Source organism: Sorex araneus, chromosome 1 (assembly GCF_027595985.1).
Source record: "Sorex araneus isolate mSorAra2 chromosome 1, mSorAra2.pri, whole genome shotgun sequence".
Taxonomy (NCBI): domain Eukaryota; kingdom Metazoa; phylum Chordata; class Mammalia; order Eulipotyphla; family Soricidae; genus Sorex; species Sorex araneus.
The window spans coordinates 428,230,927-428,253,691 of NC_073302.1; the positions used below are offsets into that span (position 1 = coordinate 428,230,927).

Below are 22,765 nucleotides of genomic sequence, written 5' to 3' on the forward strand. Positions count from 1 at the left end.
GGCCCTTTTTGACACGCTTGGCTTATGCACATGAGGGTCTGTGGCCAGCCTGGAGAGGGCAGACATGAGGCTGAAGCTAGGGGAAGGCTCGTGCTTTAGGCTGGGAGGCTTAGGCGGCAGGGCCACAGGTAAGCCACTGCGGAGTCCAGACCCCAGGGTGTCCGTGAGTGAGCTGGCGTGTTCTCGTGTGAACGAGTTCACTGGCATTCCCGATGCCCCAACACCTGACTGCGAGGGCCATGTTGGAGCTCCAAAGAGCTTTCATGTCTACAGAAGTGCCAGCCTTCGTCAAGAACACCACACATATGAATGTGTGTGCACACATACATGTAAGTACTCAGGGGAACCACCCGCTCCTATGACTCTTCCCTTCTGACATGAAAGCCCCAAGTCAGGGTTCCAGGTGCACCTACCACACACAGTGCGGGCCCCTTTGGGAGGGGGGGGAGTGTGTCCTGGTTGGGCAAGGCCGGGTCACCGGGGAGCCTGAGTTCCTGGAAAGTGCAGGCCCAGAGATTCGGGGTCGGGGTGGGGGAAGCAGGAAGAGGAGTCCAGAGAAATCCCCTCCACCTTGGTTCTGGGCAAGAAGCAAGTCCCTTGAGGCACTACAGAATCCCCTTCCTGGACAGGGAGCCGCTTTCAAAGAGAATTTCCAGGCGAGCTCATGCAGTGCAGCGCTGAACCCACGCCTCTCCCGGGAGGGGCGTCAGAAAGCCTGGGCTGGGGCTGCAGAGAGAACAGGGCAGGTAAGGCGCTTGTCTGGCGTGCAGCCAATCCGGGTTCAGTCCCCAACATCCCATACAGTTCCCTGAGCGCTGCCAAGGACTCATGATCCCTCAGAGCCAGGAGTACCCCTGAACATCGCTGGGTGTGGTCCAAGAACTGAAACTAAAAAGAAGGTGCGCAGGCCCAGCCAGACTTTCCCCATGAAAGGGCCCAGTGCTTCCCGTGGGCAGCAAGAGGCAGCGCCACTCGGAAGGCTGCGGAAGGCTGCCGACAGAGGCGAATTGGGCAGTGAGGTTGGTGGCATTGCTGGTTTGTGGGCATGCGCCTCAATGGGTACTGAGTAAACAAAGCAGATCTACATGCACCTCTGCGGCACTGCACACGCCTTGCGTGCCTGATGCTTGCTTGGCTTTTTATACACACACACATCCACCCCCACTCCTTGCACAGGCACACACGGGGCCTGGATTCACACACATGCCTTGTAATGAGATCGGCAGGATGAACTGTTTGCCTGACCTATACGTTTATTCCTTTTCTCCTACCGGGATAAGGGATTGCCGCCGTGAACTCCAAGCCCTCCGGGTCCAAACATGCTGACCCCCCGACGCTGAAGCCTTGCTGGAAAGTTCTCTGATGCCGTCTGGTTGAGTGTGGTCTCACAGCAGGCGAATTCTGCGTCACAACTTCCGTTTTCGGGAACTCATCTGAGATGAACTGAGTGGAGGGGGCCCAGGGGTGAATGGGAGGGAGGGGACCGGAACTCGGTGGGGGTGTGCCGTCCTTTCTTCTGTGGCATCTTTGGCGGATCGGGGCACCAGCCCAGAGCCCGTGGAATGTCTGGGCCTGAGCACTGAGGCCAGCCTGCTTGGTTCAGGGGAGGCATGAACAAAATGGAAGAGTCGGGGTGAGGGGGGGAGATAAGAACATGGGACCCAAGGGAACTATCCCCTCTGTCACCGGGATTCTGAACATCAAGTCCAACTAGATGCTCCAGGAATAGGCGACATCGCCACCTGGTGGCCACAGAGGATATAGGCCAAGGAGACCGGCCACCGGAATTCGTCCACTCACCAGCTCTCTGGCAGTGCTGAGTTTCTGACCAACTATGGACCCTTGACCCTGCATTAGTCCAACTCAGCAGAACCACACAAGGGCATGTGGGGTCCTCCTGGATGGCACTTTAAGGTCCCGGCCAGCCCAGGATTTGGGGCCAGCTGCAGACAGGCCTCAGTGGGCAGGGCCCCATAAGATTACAGCCTCCGCCTGAAGCTCCCTTTCAACTAATCCTGTCAGAGCTCCTCGTACAAGCCAGCATCTGCTGCTTCAGTCAGGAAAAAAACGGGCTGAGGAATTACAGCTGATTGACCAAGACCCAGCCATTTGCCAAGGTATATATACACATTTTATTTAAAAAAGTTTACAGTTTTCATTATACACAACTATTAAGAGGTTATATCAGAGAAGGCATTTGTCCTGTTGACAGAAGTGCCCACTAGATCATCACAATGCAAGGAAAAAGGTGGAAGGAAGGAGAGGGCGAGGAAAAAAATAAGCAATAAAAAGCTTAGATTTCAATTAAGGGCTGGTAAGTCCCTTTTCTCTTCAAGTATCACACAATAGGTACCAAATACAATCAGTTAATAATGGCCATTTCTTCCCAAGCCCACAGCCAAGACAAGTGTGTGCTGAATTCAGAGTCCGGGCCGTTACTCAGCTGAGTGGGGAACCTGTGTCATGGAGGGCGGGAAGGGGGGGCCCTCCCCGCCCCCTAAGGGGCTGACATGCCATCCAGGCCCAGGTGTGGGGGGTGGGGTGCAGAGAAAGAACAAACATGGATTTAGAAGTTCAAAGAAATGCAGTTCTCTCGTGTCCAGTCAGAAATGATTCCAGTCAACAAGGCTCTGAGCCCCATTAGGAAGCTGTTGAGAAAACTCTTGCTACCTCTGCTTCAGTGGCTTTCCCGCATCTACCAAGGCCCTGGGGCTTAGAAGGGCCACACGCCACTGAAAATGCAACTTTAGTTCTCAGAAATGCGAGGTCTAGAAACTTTGACCACAGAGGAGGCGGTCTTTCATGATTCTCAGCCACCCATTAGGAAGCCTTAAAAACAGATGAGAGGAGAGAGAAGAGGGAGGGAGGGAGATAGAGAAGTGAAAGAGAGGGAGGGAGGGAGGGAGGTGTCGGGCCAAGATCCAATTGGGCTTTGGGAGCTTTCTGAGGGGGATGGTTTGCCTGTGAGGGGAGACACGACACTCCTCAGGGACCTAGGTCAGTCAGTCAGTTGGCAATGAGAACGACTTTTGACGTGGAAGATAATGTCAGGTACTGCAGAGAGATATGGCAACTTCCGAGAATTCTTTCACTACTAGAAAATGCTGGTTGGAACTGCATGGTTACCTCAAGGAGGGCGAGGAAGAGTGGAGACAGAGCAGAAAAAATGCCAGCCTCCAGGTGGGCTACCACGGAGTGGCCTGCGGCGGGCACGGGGTTTGACGCTGCTGTGTTCTAGCCTCTTCCTGTCGGCTTTGGCGTGAGCCGGAGCTCGGTCGTTTGAACGGGGACAAAGAATAGCTTCGAATCGAGAACCGTAAGGTGGGGGGTCAAAACGCAGTGGGGCTCTGGGGGGGGAACTGTCAGGCCCTCGGATACTCCGTCCCGCCTTCTGAGGGGCTTCTCTGAGTGCTGTGAAGGGACAAGCCAGGAGAGCGTTGACTGCTGTGGGCACTGCCCACACTCCAGAAGGAAGCGTGGGGCCCAGAGAGCCGGGCCCCCAGGAAGGCCTTCCCCCGGCTGGGACAGAGCCAGCGCCGCCTGCCACGCCCAGGTCTCCAGGGGAGGGGCAGAAAGTGAGGGCGGGGTGGTTGCTCAACTGACCAAAAGTCCATCTCCCAGAGGAGGGGACCGAGCTCCCCCAGAGCCAAACACATGCCCGGGACCAAGGTCTGCGCCCGGGAAGACCCTGCAGAGGGGCCGGTGTGGCCCAGATGGGGACCGTCCCCGAGCGGGAAGACGGACGGGCGCTGGCACACCTGCGGCCTCCCCGGCAGGAGGGTCCGGCCCGAGGCGGCGTATGGGGGCCTCCCTGCCCGACAGCCAGGGGCTGCGGGGGGTGGGATGTGCACTGCTTGCCTGCCTTCCCTAAAACTTGGTTCTACGAGGCTTGTTTTTTTATTGGCTGCATTTTTTTTTTTTTGCACAAGATCAGAAGCAATTATCTGGACATTATTGTTTGAAAGGTAATTAGAACACTATTGTTTATACAATATTGAAAAAATACAATTTTTTATTGTTTGAACTCAAATCACCACCCAGCACTTTAAGGCTACCCTAAATCGCACCTACAATAATGGTTGATAGCACAAGCAAACGGCTAATTCAGCAGGAAGCGAGTTAGTGCCACAGACCCCCCCTCCCCAAAGAATAAGACAACGTGCTAGGTAAGCGTGAAAGCACACCATTACATGTTCAATAGTTAATACTACCCTTCCAACAAGCCACAAATGCTAGAGATAACTCAGTACAGTTACTAACCACAGCCCTACACAACTGCACTTTCAATGTTTTTTTTTTTTTAAAGAAAACCTTTTGCTTCATGCCCGTAATTAACATAAAGTAAATTCTTTGTCTTATTTAGTAAAATAATCATGCTAAAGGCAGGTTGTACTTTATAGAGATTTTTCAAATAAAGATTGATTGTGCTTTTTGAGTGAGCCCCCCCCCCAAAAAAAAATAAGGGGCGCTTTCCAACCTTACTGACTCAAATCTTGTGACTTATACAGCTCTTCTTTCTAAACTTAAAAAAATAATAATAATAGTCACACATCCGAAAGAAAAAAAGAAACTATCCCAGTGGGACACTCAAAAAGGGCCTTTTTAGGACTGGCCAGCTTCTGCCCGCTCTCAGTTACCTGGTGGGCAGCGCTCAGATGTGAGAAGCTCCAGCCGCCACCTGGACACACGGTCGGCTGAGTCAACGTCTGCTCCGCAGGCCTCTGCAACGCTCTCATTTCCTCCCCGCAGACAGGAGAGAACATTTCCTTCCTTCGAAACCTGTTCTACTGCGCCACATCTCAGAATCCCTTTCTCGCCTCCTGTCACACGCCGGGGAGGGGGGGGGGGGAGGTGGGCCGCGCTGGCTTCCTCTGCCCATCAAGACTCACTTCGGGTCTAGGAACCTTTACTGGCTCCAACAGTTCCTCATTTAAAAATTTTGAACGTATGCTGGGTTCTGAGACACTTTCCCTACTCCCGCAGACAGAGGATGTCCGGGCTGCTGCCAAAAGTAGTGGCGGGCGGGAGGGAAAACTGTATCCAAACAGGAAGGCGAGTCCCCGGGGGCGCCAGGCCCCAGGGCAGGCTGCTGGCTCCCCATCCACAGGGCCTGAGTGGCTGCTGGGAGGAGGCGGCCAGCGCTTGGGAACTGAAGACTAAACCTGCAACCCCTCTAAGCACAGTTCACACAACCCCCCCACAAAGAAAAACACACCAAAAAAAAAAAAAACCAAACAAAAAAACAAAACCCTAACTCCCCAAAAAATTTTTAAAAAAGGAAAAAAAAAAAACCTACCACCATAACCCCCCACCCTATGACCTCTCCTAGTTAAAAGCTCTTAGTCCAGGGTGACGTCGTAGCCCATGACAGGACCAAGATGGGACTCTGCCTGCAGGGCGAGACCAAAGAGCTGCCCAGTCACTTTAGCCTCCTGTCCTGTGCCCCCAAAAAAGGGTCTGGATGACAAGGCTCTAGCCTAAGAATCAGGTTCAAGGAAACGCTTTCAAAAGGTTCTCTCTCCGAAGCAAAAACACTTGCGGCTGCAAGGCCTGGTAGCAAGAAGGGCAGGAAATCTACACAGAGAAATGTACTTCAAATCCAAGTCAAAAAGGAGAGAAAAAAAAAAAAAGCTTCAATACTCCAATGAGTTCTCCCCTGTCTGAAACTGCGTCGCCAGACACGCGGCCACCCAGGGGCCCCCGGGAAGCAGCGGCTCCAGTTCTCACGGGGCTGGATCTGAACGCCCCCGTCGTGGGCCTTTTCCTCCCCAGTTTGCCCCCTTCTCTTCTGAAATAGCACTGTTCCTATCTCCGCGTCCGAGAGCTGCTTGGCTTGGTTTCTTTGGAACCATCGCTAAAGGGGCCACTCCTGTCCCGCTAAGCCTTCCTCACGCCTGCCTAGCTGAGTGGCCGCGCCTTTGGACAGTTCGGGAGCGCACGGCTGACCTGGCCCGGTGGACTGATGGAGGCATGCATTCGGACCGCATATTGCTACCAAAGTGGAATGTGGGAATATGCTATGCACCTCAGGTTGAGAAATGACCGAGAAATCAAGATCTAAAGGGTGATATATAATATATATATATCAATGCTATTATTCATAAAAACCTTGTTTAGTAATAAAAAAAATTGCTTTGTTTAAATATGAATATTATAGTCTGCTTCTCATGGTTAGGAAATAATAGTCTTTCTGAAAAGCAGGTGCTTTTTCTACTACAACTCCATGTCCTGCGCCTCATCTTCCGAGAAGTCGGACATGGAGCTCTCCGAGGAGCTGTCTCCGGTGCCCTCCTCCTGCTCCTTCAGCGCCTCCTCCGTGGCGTACTTCTGGATGTACTCTGTGACGAGAGGGACAGAGAACACAATGGTGAGCGGCTGGCTGGTGCGGGGACGGAGCCCGGAGCCCCGGCGCCGGGGACACGAGGACCCTGACTTACGGGAACTGTCCCCAGGCAGGACCGGCAGGGCCAGGCGGCACTGCAGTGGCCTCTGACTCCCCCAGGGAGGAGCACAGGCCCGCGTCCCGAGCCCCAGGAAAGCTGGCAGAGGAGCGCGACGGCAAAGCCGGGCACCCTGGGTGGCCAGCTCTCCGGCCAGGGTGCCGTCAAGTTCCTTCCGTGCTGGCTTACCCGTTCGTCTTCTCCGCACACTGGACACGGGGGGAGAGGCGAGCCCCACACGCTCTCTTTTCACGTTCTCAGTTAAAACGAGTTGCCTCCCAGATGGGAACGGGACTAGCTGCGATTCCGTAGTAACAGGTAAAGGAAATCCTGGGACACCACCCCTCCTTCCCATCGCCCCCCATCAGCATCAGATTTGCAGTTACATAATTACAGGTAGACGTCAGTCCGAACAGATCCTGCCTGTCAGGTTTCTGAAGCAGCAGCTGGTAAGAAACAGTCTCGTCTACCTGGGAGGAAGCCGCTCTCTGGAGAGACTCGGGGAGCCCACGTGACTGCGTCACGTATCAGTTACCTGAAGATGCGTGCGCGATGGATAGCCTACGCTGCAGTTGCCGGCTGGAAAGGATTCTAAGAACTGCTGACCAATCAATTAAGCTCGGTCCTAAAAGCTAAAGGCTTAGCTCTTGGCAGGTCGACAGCCAACACACAGTAAGGCAGAGCCGAGAGGACTCCTGTGCAGAAGGCAACACAAGAGAAGCACCGCCTTCGTATCCGGAAGCTGAGTGCCCCCTCGTGGCTGCTCGGGGCTTCACAGCCACAGGAAGGGAAGGGACACGGCCAGCTGGCTGCCAAGGCAGCGTGACAAGTGACGGAGACAATGCGGGGACCAAATCGGGCCCTTGACAACAGCTCAGACTTCTGACTTAAGAGTCAATAAACTCACTGCTCTTTGCACAAAATGTCCCCCCCTCACACACACCGTCCTCCTTGGTGGTTTTTAGTCACACCCAGCTGTGCTCAGGGATCACTCCTTGAAGGTGCTTGGGGGATGAGACAGGGTGCCGGGGATCGGACCCAGGTCAGCTGCATGCAAGCTAAGGCCTCTTTTAGCTTGTGTGTGTGTGTGTGTGTGTGTGTGTGTGAGATTATTCAAGAGACCCAGTGAGGGAGAAACAGATTGCACTGAGAGCAAGCAGTAACTCAGGAGAAGCTCAGGAAGTGTTTCACCCTGCCTAGCAGGCTGGCTACTATGTCCCTCCCTTTGTGATAGGAGTTACTGTGCTCTGCCACCGTCCTCCATTGTCTTCACCACTCATCTGAGGATTTTTCCAATTCTCTGGGACACCACTGAGCACCCAAGAGACACTAGGCCCAGGCGCTTCGGGAGGCGGGAAAGGCCGGAGTGAGTGCCTGGTGAGCAGGAGCCGGTGACGGAGGCTGCTCAGCTGCTTGGTGCCACCAAAGGACGGTCTAGAGGGGCTTTTCCTGAGAGCCCCGGGGGAGCGTTCCCTCTGCTCAGACCCCAGAAGGCTGGCAGCCGCAGAGAGGACACCCCGGAGGGGACGGCAGTCTTGCTACAGCGTCAGCAAGGACAAGGAAGTGGCTGGGATGTTGAGACACAACCACAGCAGAAAACTGCACCTGATCTGCTCTCGTCAGAGTGTGGAAGGAAGCAAGGCCGAGTGTGCCGACTCTGCTCGGGCTGGCGGGGCTGGGAGAGTCCATCAGGCCGGAAGGACACCCCCTCCTCGCAGTAAGAGAAACGCAATCACCTGCCAGTGCCCTGACGGACGCCAAAGCCAAGACGTAGGGAATAGGCCGAGACGCCCGCTCAGAGCGGGGCTTGGCGCAGCTGAGCTGCACTCAGCCCTGCAGGCAATGGGGACACGACAGGGCAGCGACTCAGCACGACGCTGACCAGCGTTCAGAAAGAAGAGGCCTGCGAGGAAGTAGCCAGGCAGCCCAGGAGACTGACATTCTGAGGAGCATCTAAAGAGGGTTCATCTAGAGCTGCGAGGGGCGCGTAATACACTCACACCAGGGAGCAGGCGAGGGTGCGGCGGGCAGGTGCTCAGAAAGGGAAGGCTGAAGCACCCACACGACCCAGCACTGCTGGGCGGGGAGCCTAGAAGGCGCCCCCACGGCCCTGGGGGTTTCCGGCACATCTCTGGGCCCCGGGGCCTGGCCTCAGAACCACCAGCAGCACCAGCCTTCCCTGCCTCCACCAGCTGCAGCGGGGCAGAGAAAAAAGGGTCCAGGAAGGGGGGGACAGGTGCAAAAATGTAAGAAAAAAACGAGCCCCAGCTTCACCGGGAGAGGGGGGAGACGAGCCGGAAGGGAATAAACAGCCAGGTTCCTTGAAGGGCAGAGAGAGGCGGGAGACGCAGCCGGGGAAGGAGCGGGAAGGCCCAAGCAACACGGCTAGGAGAGGGCGGTCAACAGACCACAGGGAGGCTGGGGGGGTGAGTCAAGAGACAAGACAGACACTTCTCACTTCCTGCAGGAGGGGACAGAGAGGGGAGGCTTGATGTACACAACTGAGATACAGGAGGCAGCTGGAGTGAGCTCAGGTCTGATTCTCTCAGGTGACCAGAGGGACAAAACGATGGCAGCCGTGGCATTCTGGAGCGCCGGGGTTTCCCAAGGCAGGGCACCGTGAACATCGGAGCAGAGACACATTCATGATGCGCCTCTGTGGGCTGCAGGTGCTGGGCCGAAGCCTCCGTGGCAAAAACGTCAGCCCAGCTCTTAGGGAACCACATTTGTCTTCAAATTCATGTTTGGTCGTGGAGATACCCAGCTACGTGGATTAGTTACTACTCCGCAGAGCACCGAGACCTGCTCATTGTTTGGGGGCCACGCCCAGCCCTGCCCAGGGAGGACTATGCGGGGTGCCGGGTGCAAGGGAAGCAGCCGACCCGCTGTACTATCTCTCTGGCCCTTATTTAGAGCAGATTTATTTATATTTTATTCCAACGAAAGTAGGAAACCAAAGTCCTAGAAAGACCAGGGAAGAATGAGACCACATCTTGGCAAACAGTCCACAGGCTCCCCGACGTCTCCTACCTAGTAAGAGGAAGACCTACAAAATGTAATAGATTATTCAATTAAAGTCTATGCAGATTATACGTACTAGGACAGGGATTAATTTCCGAAGGCAAGAATGCCTTTGAATAATGATTAGTTCTGTGCGTTTTTTTCCTTAAAGGAGAGATAAAGTCAGTAATATAATCATATACTGTGTCAGGCAGGATCATCAGGTAGAAAACATTCTACTTCAAAATGAAATACTTTCCTTACGTGTAAACAAAAGTACATTTTATAAATCACTAAACATATTTGTAACTGGGGGATATTTTAATACTTTATCCTGAATATCACATTCTTGATATTTCAAGACCTAACCATTAGCATCTACCATGAAAGCATATAAATAAGACAAAAAAAAAATTTCAAAGGGAAAAAAAAAAAGTCACACCTACACATTCAAACTCTCAAATTATTTCGACTGCCCCATCTCCTGCAAATGGCTCTCTGCGGGGAGCACACCCTGCATTCCAGGCTGCCCTGCACTTGGGAAGCCAGGCCGGAGCCCGGCAAACTCTAATGCCCGCCATTCTGGTACTGGGCTCCTCGCGTGGGTTTGGAACGCCTTTTCTTTTGGCTGGCACTTCATGTATAACTTCTCACCATGAATGTTCTCAAAACACACACAGAGGTAAATAGGAGAACAGGACAAAACATAGGTAAATCTGTGTTTACGGGTTTAAGAGGTTGCCAACTGTCTCTTCATCCTCATGAAATTCACATTCCATTAGCACAGTGAACCACTTAAGAACAGGGCGAACAGGATTCCAAATCCTGAAGGATGAGCAGACCAGGTGCTCCTACAACTAGCACTTTCCACCTTTTGGCAGAACCTCCCATTGCACTGGGGTACCAGCATCAGGCAGCTGCAGAAGCAAAATGTGCAACAGAAGTAAACTTCCCGAAGGAAAAGCAAAGCAGGATGAGACCAAGGAAAGGAAATTGGGTATTTCCGATTTTTCAGGTTAAATTGCAATGTTAAAAATCAACAGGAGTTTTTTAAAAGTCTAATGATTGATGAATTTGATAATTATTTCCCACACACGCCAAGTGAACTGCTGACTGGTTTACTGGAGAGCCAGTATGACTGGTCGGTAAGCAAATATGAGATGACTTTGGAGGGTGTTTTTGGTTCTAGTGCCACACTGTGTGGTGCTCAGGGGACATATGTGAGGCAACCGGGTGAGTGAACTTGAGGTGGCGGCTGCATGCAAGGCTCCATCAGCTGCACTCTCTCTCTGGTCCCCTTTGAAGAAATTTCTTCGCTGTTGAGTCTAATTTCCTACTTACTTTCTGAAGACACAAGGGTGCAGCAAATAAAAGTAAAGGCTTGGGGCTGGAGTGATAGCATAGCGGGTAGGGCATTTGCCCTGCACGCGGCCAACCTGGGTTTGATTCCCAGCATCGCATATGGTCCCCTGAGCACCACCAGGGGTAATTCCTGAGTGCAGAGCCAGGAGTGACCCCTGTGCATCATCGGGTGTGACCCAAAAAGCAAAAAAATAAAATAAAAGTAAAGGTTCTACTTTTGTATTTTTTTGACTTGGGCTGGGGTTACACCCCACGGTGCTCTGAAGACAATGTAGTGGTGGTGGTTGGGAGGCCCTCAATCTGTGCTTCCCTCATGCTTTTTTTTTTTTTTTGGAACCTCCCCACCCCCTGGAAAAAGTTTCTTTAGTACACATGCCCAAGATGCCTGGGGTCCATCTACTCCCGTCCCAAGGCAGGCCTCCCACCAACTCCTCTTTCCTTGGGCTCTCTCCTTCCCATTAGCCCTCCCCGGGTGTCTCTGGCCCTCGCTGCCCGCAGCGTGGTCCTGTTGAGGACTTGGAGCATTTAATCCCACAGCCCGTTGGCGCTGGCGCTGCTCCCGGCCTTCTCACCTTTAATTTTCTGCTTGTACTCTTCTGGTCGGTGGAGGTACATGGCTGCTGCATCGCCATTGAGAGGATCTATGGGGTTAGGGTAGGCCAACAACTGGGGCAGGAAGGACTCGAATATATTGGTAAGATCTGAAAAAACAAACAGACGCATCATGCACAGAATAAGCATGTTCCCTTGAAAGTCACCCACAGCTGTCAAAGCCTGCGTCCCTTCCTACATAGACTCAAGCACACGGACATTCTCCCATAAAAATCTGCCTCACGGGGCCCGAGTGGGAGGAGAGCAGGCAGGGCGTTTGCCTTGCACGTGGCTGACCTAGGCTCGATCCCTGGCACCCCATATGGTCCTGCAGTCCACCAGGAGTAAGCCCTGAGCACTAACAGGTAGGGCCCCCAAACAAAACCATTTGCCTCATGTGTGCCTTATATTACATATTCCTTTGAAAGCCAACTAAAAAATGTAATATTAATTTGAAGCACTACATATAAATAAGCCTGGCCGATATTTGCTTTGAAAGTTAATTCCAGTATACCTGTTTTTTTTTTTTTGGGGGGGGCATACCTGGTGGTACTCAGGGTGCGAGGACTGAACCCTGGTCGGCTCTATACCAAGTAAGGTCCCTACCTGCTTGTACTATCTTATCACTCTGGCTCTAAACAATATGCTACACTTTTTATGAAGATCTTAAGATTTTATTAAACCTCACTCTGTCAAGTATTCAAAGGCCACATTTTTTTTCTTGGGGGGGGGGGCGGTTGGGCCACATCCGGCAATGCACAGGGGTTACTCCTTTGGCTCTGTGCTTACGGGTTCCCTGTGGTGGTTAGGTGAGGGGACCAGTGCTCGGGGCTGATACTGGGTGGGTGTACGGAGGACCATGTGATGCGCGTGACTGAACCTGGGCCTCTTGCATGCAAAGCTCTTTAGGCTATCCCAGCCAGAATGCCTATGGTCTGTTTTAGGTGGTGGTGGTGTGGGGTTGAGGGAGGTTGGTGTTTTGGGGCATAACAGAAATGCTCAGGGTCTATTTCTGGCTCTGTGCTAAGGGATCCCTCTTGGTGATGCCTTGGGAACCAAACGCAGTGCCAGGGATTGAACCAGCTCAGCCACATGCAAAGCAAGCACTTTATCCTGTGTTCTCTCTAGCCCTCAAGTGCCAGATCGTGAACATTTGCAATCACAGCCCTTGACATTTAATTCAAATTATTCCTATTAAGTAAATATTACCAGTTTTTCAGTTCTGTGCAATAAAGGCAGGAAAGGCAGTAACTTACACGTACCACTTAAAGCCATGATCATAAGACAGAAGCACCAATTTATCACATTAATAATAGACAATTAAAAATAAACATTTACAAACCCCTTGCTGCCAAATTCAGCACAAGGTGTACACAGATGGTATTTACACACCGTTAGGAAAAACAATGAAGACAGCCGTCGCACGGTATGCTGGAAAGGAAGCCGGTCCTGAAAACCCAGGTGCAAAAATACCACACACATCCCCAGACTTCAGGAAATATGCTCGTCTCCACTCCTCTGCCCCGCTCGGCTCATGTTAGCATGTTTTAGAGAGAAGCACGATGGAACAGCAACATTAAAATCATTTCCTTCTCTCCCCCTCTCTGTGGTTTTGGGCCACACCTGGCGGCGCTAAAGGCTTGCTCCTGGCTCTGTGCTCAGGAATCACTCCCAGCAGTTCTCAGGGGCTCTGTGGGATACACCCGAGGATCCAGTCTCGTGGGAGACAAGCGCCCTACCCCACTCTAGGACTGCAGCTCCCCGTCTTTACTTTCTTAATGGAACAATGTGAGGAAAGTCCTGAATGCAGTATTGTAAATAAAATGCTCATCAAGTCACAACACTTAGATTCATCTCGGTGCGCACCCTGAGGGGATTTCACTCTGGCAATGTCTGGAGCCATCGAGGGCTGTCCCAAGTGGGCAGGGGAGGGGCACGGGCAGTCTGTCCAGCATCAGGAAAGATGACGGAGGGCCGGGGATGCTGCCAAATATCCCACAATGTCTAAGAGAACCCTTCACAGCAAATGATTGTGACCAAAATGTCTAGACGGCCTAGTGGAGATGAGAGGGGCTGGCAGACTTTCCCCAAAGGGCACAGCAAACAGTCACGTGCTGCTTAATGAAGGGCCGACGTCTGAGAAATGCGTCATCGCTGAGAGGCAGGTTTGCCCTCTGCAAACATCAGAGCGTGTGTACATAAGCCCATATGTCCCGGCAATGGCACCCCAGGGCTGTGTGCCTGTGTGTGTAGTGCACTGCCCGGGGAGCACAAGGAGGCCAGCATCCTGGATGTGGGTCTTCCTCGGGCAGTGCAGGGCTGTGCCTGGGCTTTGTGGGACACAGTCTGTCCTAGACACAACACCCCTCTGCCCCTGCAGGCCAGAGCAGCCACGGACCACAGGTACCCCAACACGTGAGGCTGGACCCCAGCTAGACTGCAGAGGGACCCATCTCCAATCTGACTCCATTCACAAACGGAGGCCAGCGCCTGACTGGCTCCAGCCAGCTTGGGGCTGCAGAGTATGCAATGGGGACTCTCCCGCAGCTGGTACCATCCTTTACTCATGCCACAGACATGGGTGCAAAGCAAGTTTATTTCTGTTTGGATTCTATGTAATTTTTTATTTTTCGGCTTTTTGGGTCACACCTGGCAATGCCCAGGGGTTACTCCTAGCTCTACACTCAGGAATCACTCCTAGCGGTGCTTGGGGGACCATGAGATGCCAGGATACAACCCAGGTCAGCTGCATGCAAGGCAAATGTCCTACCTGCTGTACTACCACTCTGGCCCCTCTAGATAATTTTAAAGTCACATCTGGCAGTGCTTGCGAGACCCAAGAAGCGCCCTACCCACTGAACAATCTCTTTGGCATCCCCAGTAAGTTTACTTTCAACCTCAAGTTACAGAATAGTTATTTTACAAGGACAGGAGTCATTTTATAGCCTAAGTACACTGGAACAGGAAGAACCCCACGTACCAAGCAACAAGTTCTGTGATTACTAATCAAAAATGCAAAACAGAGCAAGAGAGATTGCACAGGGGGTGAGGGGCTTGCCCTGACATGGCATTACACAGGATTCCTGAGCACCACCAGGGGTCACTCCTGAGCACACAGAACCACGAGCAGCCCCTTAGCACCGCCTGGTATGGCCCTGGAACAACAAGAAAAAACAGCGTAACAAAAATAACCGCTGGAGCGAGAGTACAGTGGGTAGGACACTTGCCTTGCAAGCTGCTGACCGGGTTTGAGCCCTGGCACCACATATGGTCCGGCGAGACACCGGGAATAATCCGGGAATGCAGAGCCAGGAGTAAGCCCTGAGCACTCACTGCCAGGTGTAACCCCACCCCCCGCCCAAAAATCACCTGTGGGCTGGACTGTGGCTCCGAGGTAGAGCATATGGTTCCACGTGGGAGGCCCTGGATCCTATCTCTGGTGACGCCTTCCTACCCCCCCTCTGAAAGAGCTACCGTCTAAGATGACCCCAACCATCTGTCCTAAGAATCTCACTACTGTTTTATTTTTATATATACATTATTTTTTTGCGGGGGGTGAGGGAGAACGACACACACCTGGTAGTGCTCGGGAGCCACATCTGGTGTTTGGGGGTGGGGAGCCCCCATTTGTGGCCCTAGAATACAAACTACAATGACGACCACAGCCATAATCAAGACAAGTGCCTTAACCTCTAGACTATCTCCCCAACTCACGTTTTTATTTTTTCCTAAAAATCTAAACAACATACCGAGCAGACCAATAACCATGGTATACAACCATCTAAGACTGTGTGGACGGTGTGCCAGAGAACACGCTCATCGGTAATGCTGGGGAAAGGTCCTAAGAGGGCAAGCTCCCCAGGACTGCCACGAGGGCAGTGGCACCAGAGGACCCGGCTGGCAGTTACTATCCAAGGTGGTGGGCCAATGGTTTTCAACCCCACACCCGAGAACCGACAGCTCAATAACAGCGCCTTATGGTGCTGAAAAATTAGGTCAGGACAACATAGGCCTGTAATTTCTGCTTTTCATACTTGTAATCACTATTTTCTTTTACTTTTAAAAACAACATTTTCTCAGCCAGCGACATAATAGAGCGTGCAGTATGGTAGAGAATCACACTTTGCCCACGTACGAAGCTACAGATTTGATCCCTGGCACCACACACAAGTTTCCTTAAAAATGTCCTAGTTCTGCATTTGACAGTTTTAAGTATTTAATGAAATATGAAAACCTGAAAAAAAGAAAGAAAAGAAACCCTTCTTGTTTTTACTTTTGGGTGGGTAGATTATGAAGACAGAGGTAGAAAATGCCAAGAGGTAAACCAACTACAAAGAAAAAAAACAAGGGGTGTACAAGTTTTTACAAACTCAGCCCTGGGCAGGGAAGTTACTGAGTTACAGTAGCACTAATAATAGCAACAGCTTGGCAGCTGCAAACACCCTCCACTTCCTGGTGCTTGTCACAGGTTCGTTCTCTCTCCCCTTCCTCCTTCTCTCTCCATCTCCCTCCCCCCCACCCTCTCTCTCTCTCTCTCTCTCTCTCTCACACACACACACACACACACACACACATTCTCTCTTACACTTTCGGAGGAGGTTGTGTGCCAGGAATCAAACCCAGGTCCCCAGGTCCTACACATGAAAGATCTCTCTCCCCCCCCCCCCCCCCGCCACACACACATTTTTGGAGGTTGTATGCCAGGAATCAAACCCAGGTCCTCACACATTGAAGGCATATGCCCCAAGCCCCTATACAGACTCCGAAAAATTACTCGTCAAAAAAGTAGGAAACATCAGTATCTCCATTTTGCATGCAGGGAAACTGAGGCAAAGTAACTTGCCCACAGGCTAGGCTGCAAACTTGGACTTATCCACTCTGCTTCCCGTGTAATAGAATAGAACAAGTCCCAATTTTCAGCACAGTGCAAGTTTCCACATTTCTACATCAGAATGGTATGCCCTTTTGGACAGACAGACACTTTCCTCTCTCATGAGTTCAATGCCAGAGGATGGCCCCTAGAGCATCTGTGAGGTGCCTGTGTGGCTGAGCTGCTATTTTAGACACAGGATGCTAGGTTGTTTTTTTTTTTTTTTGGATGGGGGCGGGGGTTGTGCACACATGGTGATGCTCAGGGGTTACTTCTGATTGCACCCAGGAAGTGCTCCTGATGGTACTCAGGGAACCATATGGGATGCCGGGGATTGAACCCATTGTACTCTAGCTCTAGCCCAGGATGCTTGTTTTCAAGTAGCTAAACTGCAGGGTGAACTGTCCAGGGCAATTCAGATACATGCACAGGCTGAACTTGGGGCTTGTTCTGCTACAGTTCAGTGTTCCTTTCACACAACCAAAATCTAGAAAAATAAAGCAAGATCTCACAGTTGGGGAAAAACCAACACACTGTTCCTAGAACACGTGCTAACGTCAGTTCAAAGACCTTCTTGTACATGTATGCAGAACCAGTCAACTTCTTTTTCTCATCTTTTTGGGTCACACCTAGTGGTGCTCAGGGGCCAGGAGTGCCCATCTCCTTGGTCTCCCAGACTATTTTATTGGGAGGAGGTCACACAGGACAGTGCTCAAGGACTCACTGCTGCTGTGTGCTCAGGAATAACTCCCAGCAGTGCACAGGCCATATGTTGTCAGGCATCAGACTATGGTCAGTCACATGCAAGGCACCCTAACCCCGTAACTGTACCTCTGGCAATATTAACTTTCAAATTTTTGAAAAGCACCAACAGCCAGGCACAGGTCACCCAACCTAGGGCTTACTGCCTGCTGCCTCTATTTCTGACTTCTTAAATTTTTCCCTCCCTCTCTCTTTTTTTTTGGGTTTGGGGGTGGGGGGGTCACTTCCAAGAGGACTCAGGTACCTGTTTAGAGCCAGAGATCCAACATGGGGCTCCAAATGCAAAGCCTATGTTCCAGCTCTTCCGACCAGCTCTCCAGCCCTTGGGCTTCCTATTTTTGAAAGCAGGCTCACGAGCCCAGTCAAGTATCATCTGGTAAGCCCTTCTCATCGTGGCCGACATCAGCATTCACTAAAACTAAAGGGTCGCATCTCCAGGCACTGACACCAACATCAGAGCACTTCCGCCCTGGGATACACAAGCCAACAACTCACATGTCGCTCTTTAATTGGTGCTCTCTCAGCTAACGTAGCATTGTTTTTAACCCACTTGCTCTGCAGCAGCAGTTCTAATGGTTTGGCACTGGTTGGCACTTGGGGGTGAGAGTGGGGTGCATGTGTATGTGTAGACTGGCGCAGTCTACCCTAACATGCCCCCCCACACTCCCCAAACCCATGTGGGAAGAAGATACTTCTGGGAGTTCTGGCTCTGGTGCAGCAGGCCTGTGTCTCTCTCTCTCTCTCTCCCCGCTCTCTTCCCCATGTTACTACCCCCAGGGGACGAACTCCATAAATGCGTGTGCGTGTGCGTGTGTGTGTGTGTGTGTGTTGAACTCCACAAACTGGGGGGGTGGGGTGGTGGTGGGGTGTGTGTATGTGTGAGTGTGCGCAGCATCATCCACTTGAGAGGGTCCATGAAGGGTGCTTTAACAGTCAAACAGAGAGTGGTGTAGGGCGGGCAGTGGATAGGGCAAATTCCATGAGGCTGAACTGTCTGCAGCAAAGGGGAAGCTGCTCCCAGCTGGAGAACAGAGATGAAAAACCTAGACGACCGCAAGGCTCACAATCTCAGGCCTGCCACTGACTTGCTTTTTGACCCTGGGCAGATCTCTTCCTCTCTGCATCTCAATTTCTTCATCTGCAAAGACAGAAGTATGATACTACAGTTCCTTACAAGGATCACACATGACTGAAAATGACTATAAAATAGGCTTCAAACTGCAAAGGACAAGATTGAAATATTAACACAAAATATGACATCTTTTAAGTAGGAAATTTCAGCTCCCTGTTTCCCTCAAGGAATACGGTTTCAACACGAGTCACTCTGAAAGGGGGGAGGGAAAAGAAGGCACCAATTCTTAAAGTCAAGCTGCCCTACCCCAAATGACTCACAATCAGTGCACAGTTTAAGGTGAGGGGGGACCCACAGGAGGCAATGAATCACATCTCTCGTGTCTTATTTGAGGCCGTTCATGACCCTAAGGTCTTTCTCCTTCCTCTAATTCCTTCAAATATCAAAATGAAAATTTTGCTAAGAGATACTACTGCCTGCAGGTCAAAGCCCATGGGATGGCCGAGGGAGACAGCGCAAAGCCTGACATGCACGGAGCCCCAGGCTGGATCCCCAGCACTGTCCCCGCCCCCACCCCAAGCACTTCCGAGCAGCACAAAATGCTGCTCTGGTAGTCTACAGACCCCTGCCCCAAATTTGAAAACCCCTACATGCCCACCCGCCCAAAGTCTGATAAGGTGTGACTGGTAAGGAACAACAGAATGCACCACCATCACAGTGCATGTAGGCTGGCAAGAACGGGCCAAGAAACTCCTCTCATGGGGGCCAGAGCAATAGCATAGCGGGAAGGGCGCTGCCGTGCATGTGGCCAACCTGAGTTCAAGCCCCAGCACCCCATTTGGTCCACCAAGCACCGCCAGGAGTAATTCCTGAGTAACCCCTGAGCATCACTGGGCGTGACCCTAAAAAGAAAAAAGAAAAGAAAAAAAAAACTCCTCTCATTTCAACTGGTTTCTCCCCAGGGGCCAAAGGCTCCTTGAAAAAAGTCACAAGAGGGGACCATGGAAGATAGTAAGCAGGTAAGCAGCTTGCCTTGCTCCTGGCTGACCTGGGCTCAATCCCCAGCATCCCATATGGTCCCCAAAGGCCCGCCAGGAGTAAGCCTTGAGTACAGAACCAGGAGAAAGCCCTGAGCAGCACAGGGTGTGGCCTCAAAAAAACACAAAACCAAGACAAGGGCCAGAGACAGAAGAACGTATAGGAGTACCCTTGCCCTGTGCGGCTGACCTTGATTCACTCCCTGGAATCCCATATGGTCCCCAGAGCCCCTACAGGAATAAGCCCTGAGCACTGGAGGCATGTCCCTGTACCTCCCCCTCCCCCCCAAATGAAGCCAAACAACGGGCAGGGCGGCGAGGGAGGAATAGCTCAACTGGCAGGAGTACATGCTTTACATGGTTTAATCCCATGCACCAGATGAGTGGAAAATGACCACTGGGAACAAGTCAAATCATGCCAGGTCTCCAGGCGAAACTCAGGCCTTCTTGCAATGGGGGCCGACAGATCGGGCCCAGCAGTCACCACACCCGAGCTCCGCCTGAATGGTCCAGCCCCACGGCTCCTGACAGCCCACCATGCTCAACGAGTGACAACAGCCACGCAGAAAGCTCAGCCAGCACCAATCAGCTCAGGAAATTCTAAACAACACTGCCAGATACAATGGTTATCGTAAACGGACTTTTAGTGATCTATTTTCTGATAATTCCATTTGCCACTTTTTGTAACAAGCAACATGACGTAAATTTATTTTTTCCCTGCTAAGAGAACAGGCTTTGGGGCGGGTGGGAAACTGGGGGACATTGGTGGAGGGAAGGTCACACAGGTGGTGGGACTGGTGTCTGAACACTGAATGCCTGAAACAACTGTATTATAAACAACTCTGTCGTTACCATTTGAAAAAAAAAAGTATTTTTTAAAATAAAAAATCAAATAAGTAATATACACAAACAGTTGTCTGGAAAGACATTAAAGTGTCTTGCAATAAAGGCATGAACTCTGACATTTTGTGTTTTAAGAATTGCTTCATGTACCATCACATATTTTCATATATATATATATTTTTAATTAAAATTTTGTTTTTTGGGCCACCATTTGGTGCAAAGGGCTTACTCTTGGTTCAGCATTCATGGATCACTCCTAGTGGTGTGATCACTCCCAGGGGGCCATATGGGATGCCAAGGATGGAACCCAGATCGGTCCTGTGCAAGACAAGCGCCCTAGCAGCTGTACTATGCTCTGGTCTACCTTCTGAATCTAGGAAACATACATGATTCAAGTTAAATCCCTTCAAACCTCCTCTCTTCTCCAAACACCCAGGCTGACTGCGGAGCCTGCAGGGACCCGGCCAGGTGCTCCTCTATTCTATATACTCCGTTCCTCAGATTCTCTGACCACCTGTTCCAATGAAGTCTCTCCTGTTCTTGTTTTCCCTGACCCATAACTACAATAACTCCAATATATCAACTCAGTCTTGGATCAGGGCCACCGATTTTTGTAAGTGTGAATGTGTGTGCGTGTATGTGTGTGTGCCTGCCATACTCCATAGTGCAGGGCTCGGGAAACAAATGTGGTGCGGGGACTGAACCAGGGTCAGTCACACGCCAAGTCAAGGGTTTTATCTCCTGTGCCATCTCTCCTGCCTCCAGGCAACCATCTCCTGGACCACCCCACCAAGGTCCAGAGTCTTGCCTTTATAATGAGAAAGAGCATCCCTCAAGCAATTACTCGGGCTGCGGAGGTGGCTCAAAGGGCAGGAGCACATGCTTTGCATGCAGGAGGCTCAGCAGTGCTGCGTGGGCGCCTGGCCACTGCCAGGTGTGGCCCCGATACGTAAGACTGCCCAGGTAATTTCCTACCAGAAGCAAGTTGTCTGTTTTCATCAAATTTCTTCATAATCTAGAAGTATTTTCTCTGAACAAATTTATATTTCACCGTCACTCTTCTCATCTCCCCTTTGAAGGAGACCACTTCAGGATTTCTAAGGTGAAAAATCACTAAACTGGTCCCCCCAAGATACTTGTTCTGTAACTGAACATGAAGCAGAACTCAAAGGAAAGGCAAATAATAAAAGCTTTGTTCACTACTGGAGTTTAAAAAAAATGTGGACAAAAATTACAAGGTGTCAGCTCTGGTGGTCTAGAAGAGAGGTCTAGATTCTATGACTGACACATCTTTTCTTACACTTATAATGGGCTTTTGGCATTATAGTAGCAACCAAAAGCTCAGTTGAGATCACAGGGGAATATCAGCTTTGGCATTCATATCCTTGATTTATTGGAGGAAAATCAGCAACTTTTAAAATCCATGGACTGGCTTTTGATTAAGTGATAAAAATTTTAATTCAGCATGAACTGCAAAACAAGACAAAGTTACGTACTCAAAATACAAACAGAACCAAATTCCATTCCATTCATTCTTTGAAGGCTAATCTACATGTGTAAAAATATGTAGCCCTATTAATATAAGATTTTAATGGGCAAATAAAATTTCCAGATTTTTTTTTTTTCTTTTTGGGTCACACCTGGCGATGCTCAGGGATCACTCCTGGTTCTGCACTCAGGAATTACTCCTGGAGGTGCTCGGGGAACCATATGGGATGCTGGAAATTGAACCCGGGTCGGCTGCGTGCAAGGTAAATGCCCTACCCACTGTGCTATCACTCCAGCCCCACTTTCTGTTTGGCTATTTATTAATTTTGGGTCACTTTCCCCCACTGTTTCACAGCTCCTAAGAAACTGCTGTAATGGGACAGGAGAGGGGTTACGGTGCTCAACCGGGGTTCTATCCCTGAATCTATGTTCCTCTAAGCCCCCTCAAGCTGGGAATGATCCCTGTGTGTCCTGAACTTTGAGCTGGGGATGGCTGAAAAAAAAAAAATAAGTAAAAATATTTTTTTAACACTACAATAAGTTGGGGATCTCCCTTCCACTTACCCCTGCTTACTTGCTTAGTCTGATTAAAAACTTGACATTCAACCCCAGAAGAGGAGTCTGGGGAAAGAAAAAAGACACAGGAAGCCGTTCTCTCAGCTGGGGGACTGCACGGCATGTGGTTGTGCATGAAGGAGATTCAGTACGCAGAGGCCCCGACACTGAGCTGCCCTCCAGGGGAAAACACAAACGCATTACGAGGAAGAGGAGCACCCTCCAGAAGGGCAGGTGGATCTGAAGGGATTAAAAAGAGTCTTTTCTAGGGGCTGGAGCAATAGCACAGCGGGTAGAGCATTTGCCTTGCACGCGGCTGACCCGGGTTCGATTCCCAGCATCCCATACGGTCCCCTGAGCACCGCCAGGAGTAATTCCTGAGTGCAGAGCCAGGAATAACCCCTGTGCATCGCCAGGTGTGACCCCCAAAAAGCAAAGAGTCTTTTCTAAATAGTGAACTCTAGCCAACTACATGAGGAAAACCCTCTCTCTCTAGCTGTTTTGAGGACAGATGGGGGGCAAGTGGAAACATCAGAAAGACTTGCGGCGGGGCATAAGCCCACTAGCCATGAGGCCTACATGCATTTTGCTTAACAAATGGTAACATACTGTTCATGGAAGGAGGAGATCCAGATACTCATCTGGATCTATGAAAAAAGGATACACACAACTGCTTAGCTCAGTGGTCTTCTGTACGGATAAAACAAAGTCCGAACTCCTTATACTGAAACATGATGTTAATCCA

The 22,765-nt window shown here is 51.0% G+C and overlaps 1 protein-coding gene across 3 annotated transcripts in view; it reads right to left on the reverse strand.

The window, feature by feature from the left end:
• Nucleotides 1-2,090: 2,090 nt before the first annotated feature.
• Nucleotides 2,091-22,765, reverse strand: part of UBE2H (ubiquitin conjugating enzyme E2 H) — a 112,563-nt gene continuing 91,888 nt past the window's right edge. For all 3 annotated transcript variants that reach the window (XM_055129592.1, XM_055129545.1, XM_055129644.1), the window contains 2 exons: nt 11,375-11,503; nt 2,091-6,338 (listed from right to left, as the gene is read on the reverse strand). In XM_055129592.1, coding sequence (XP_054985567.1) covers nt 6,214-6,338; nt 11,375-11,503 — 254 coding nt within the window. In that variant the 3' untranslated portion in view covers nt 2,091-6,213. The remainder of the gene's footprint in view (nt 6,339-11,374; nt 11,504-22,765) is intronic.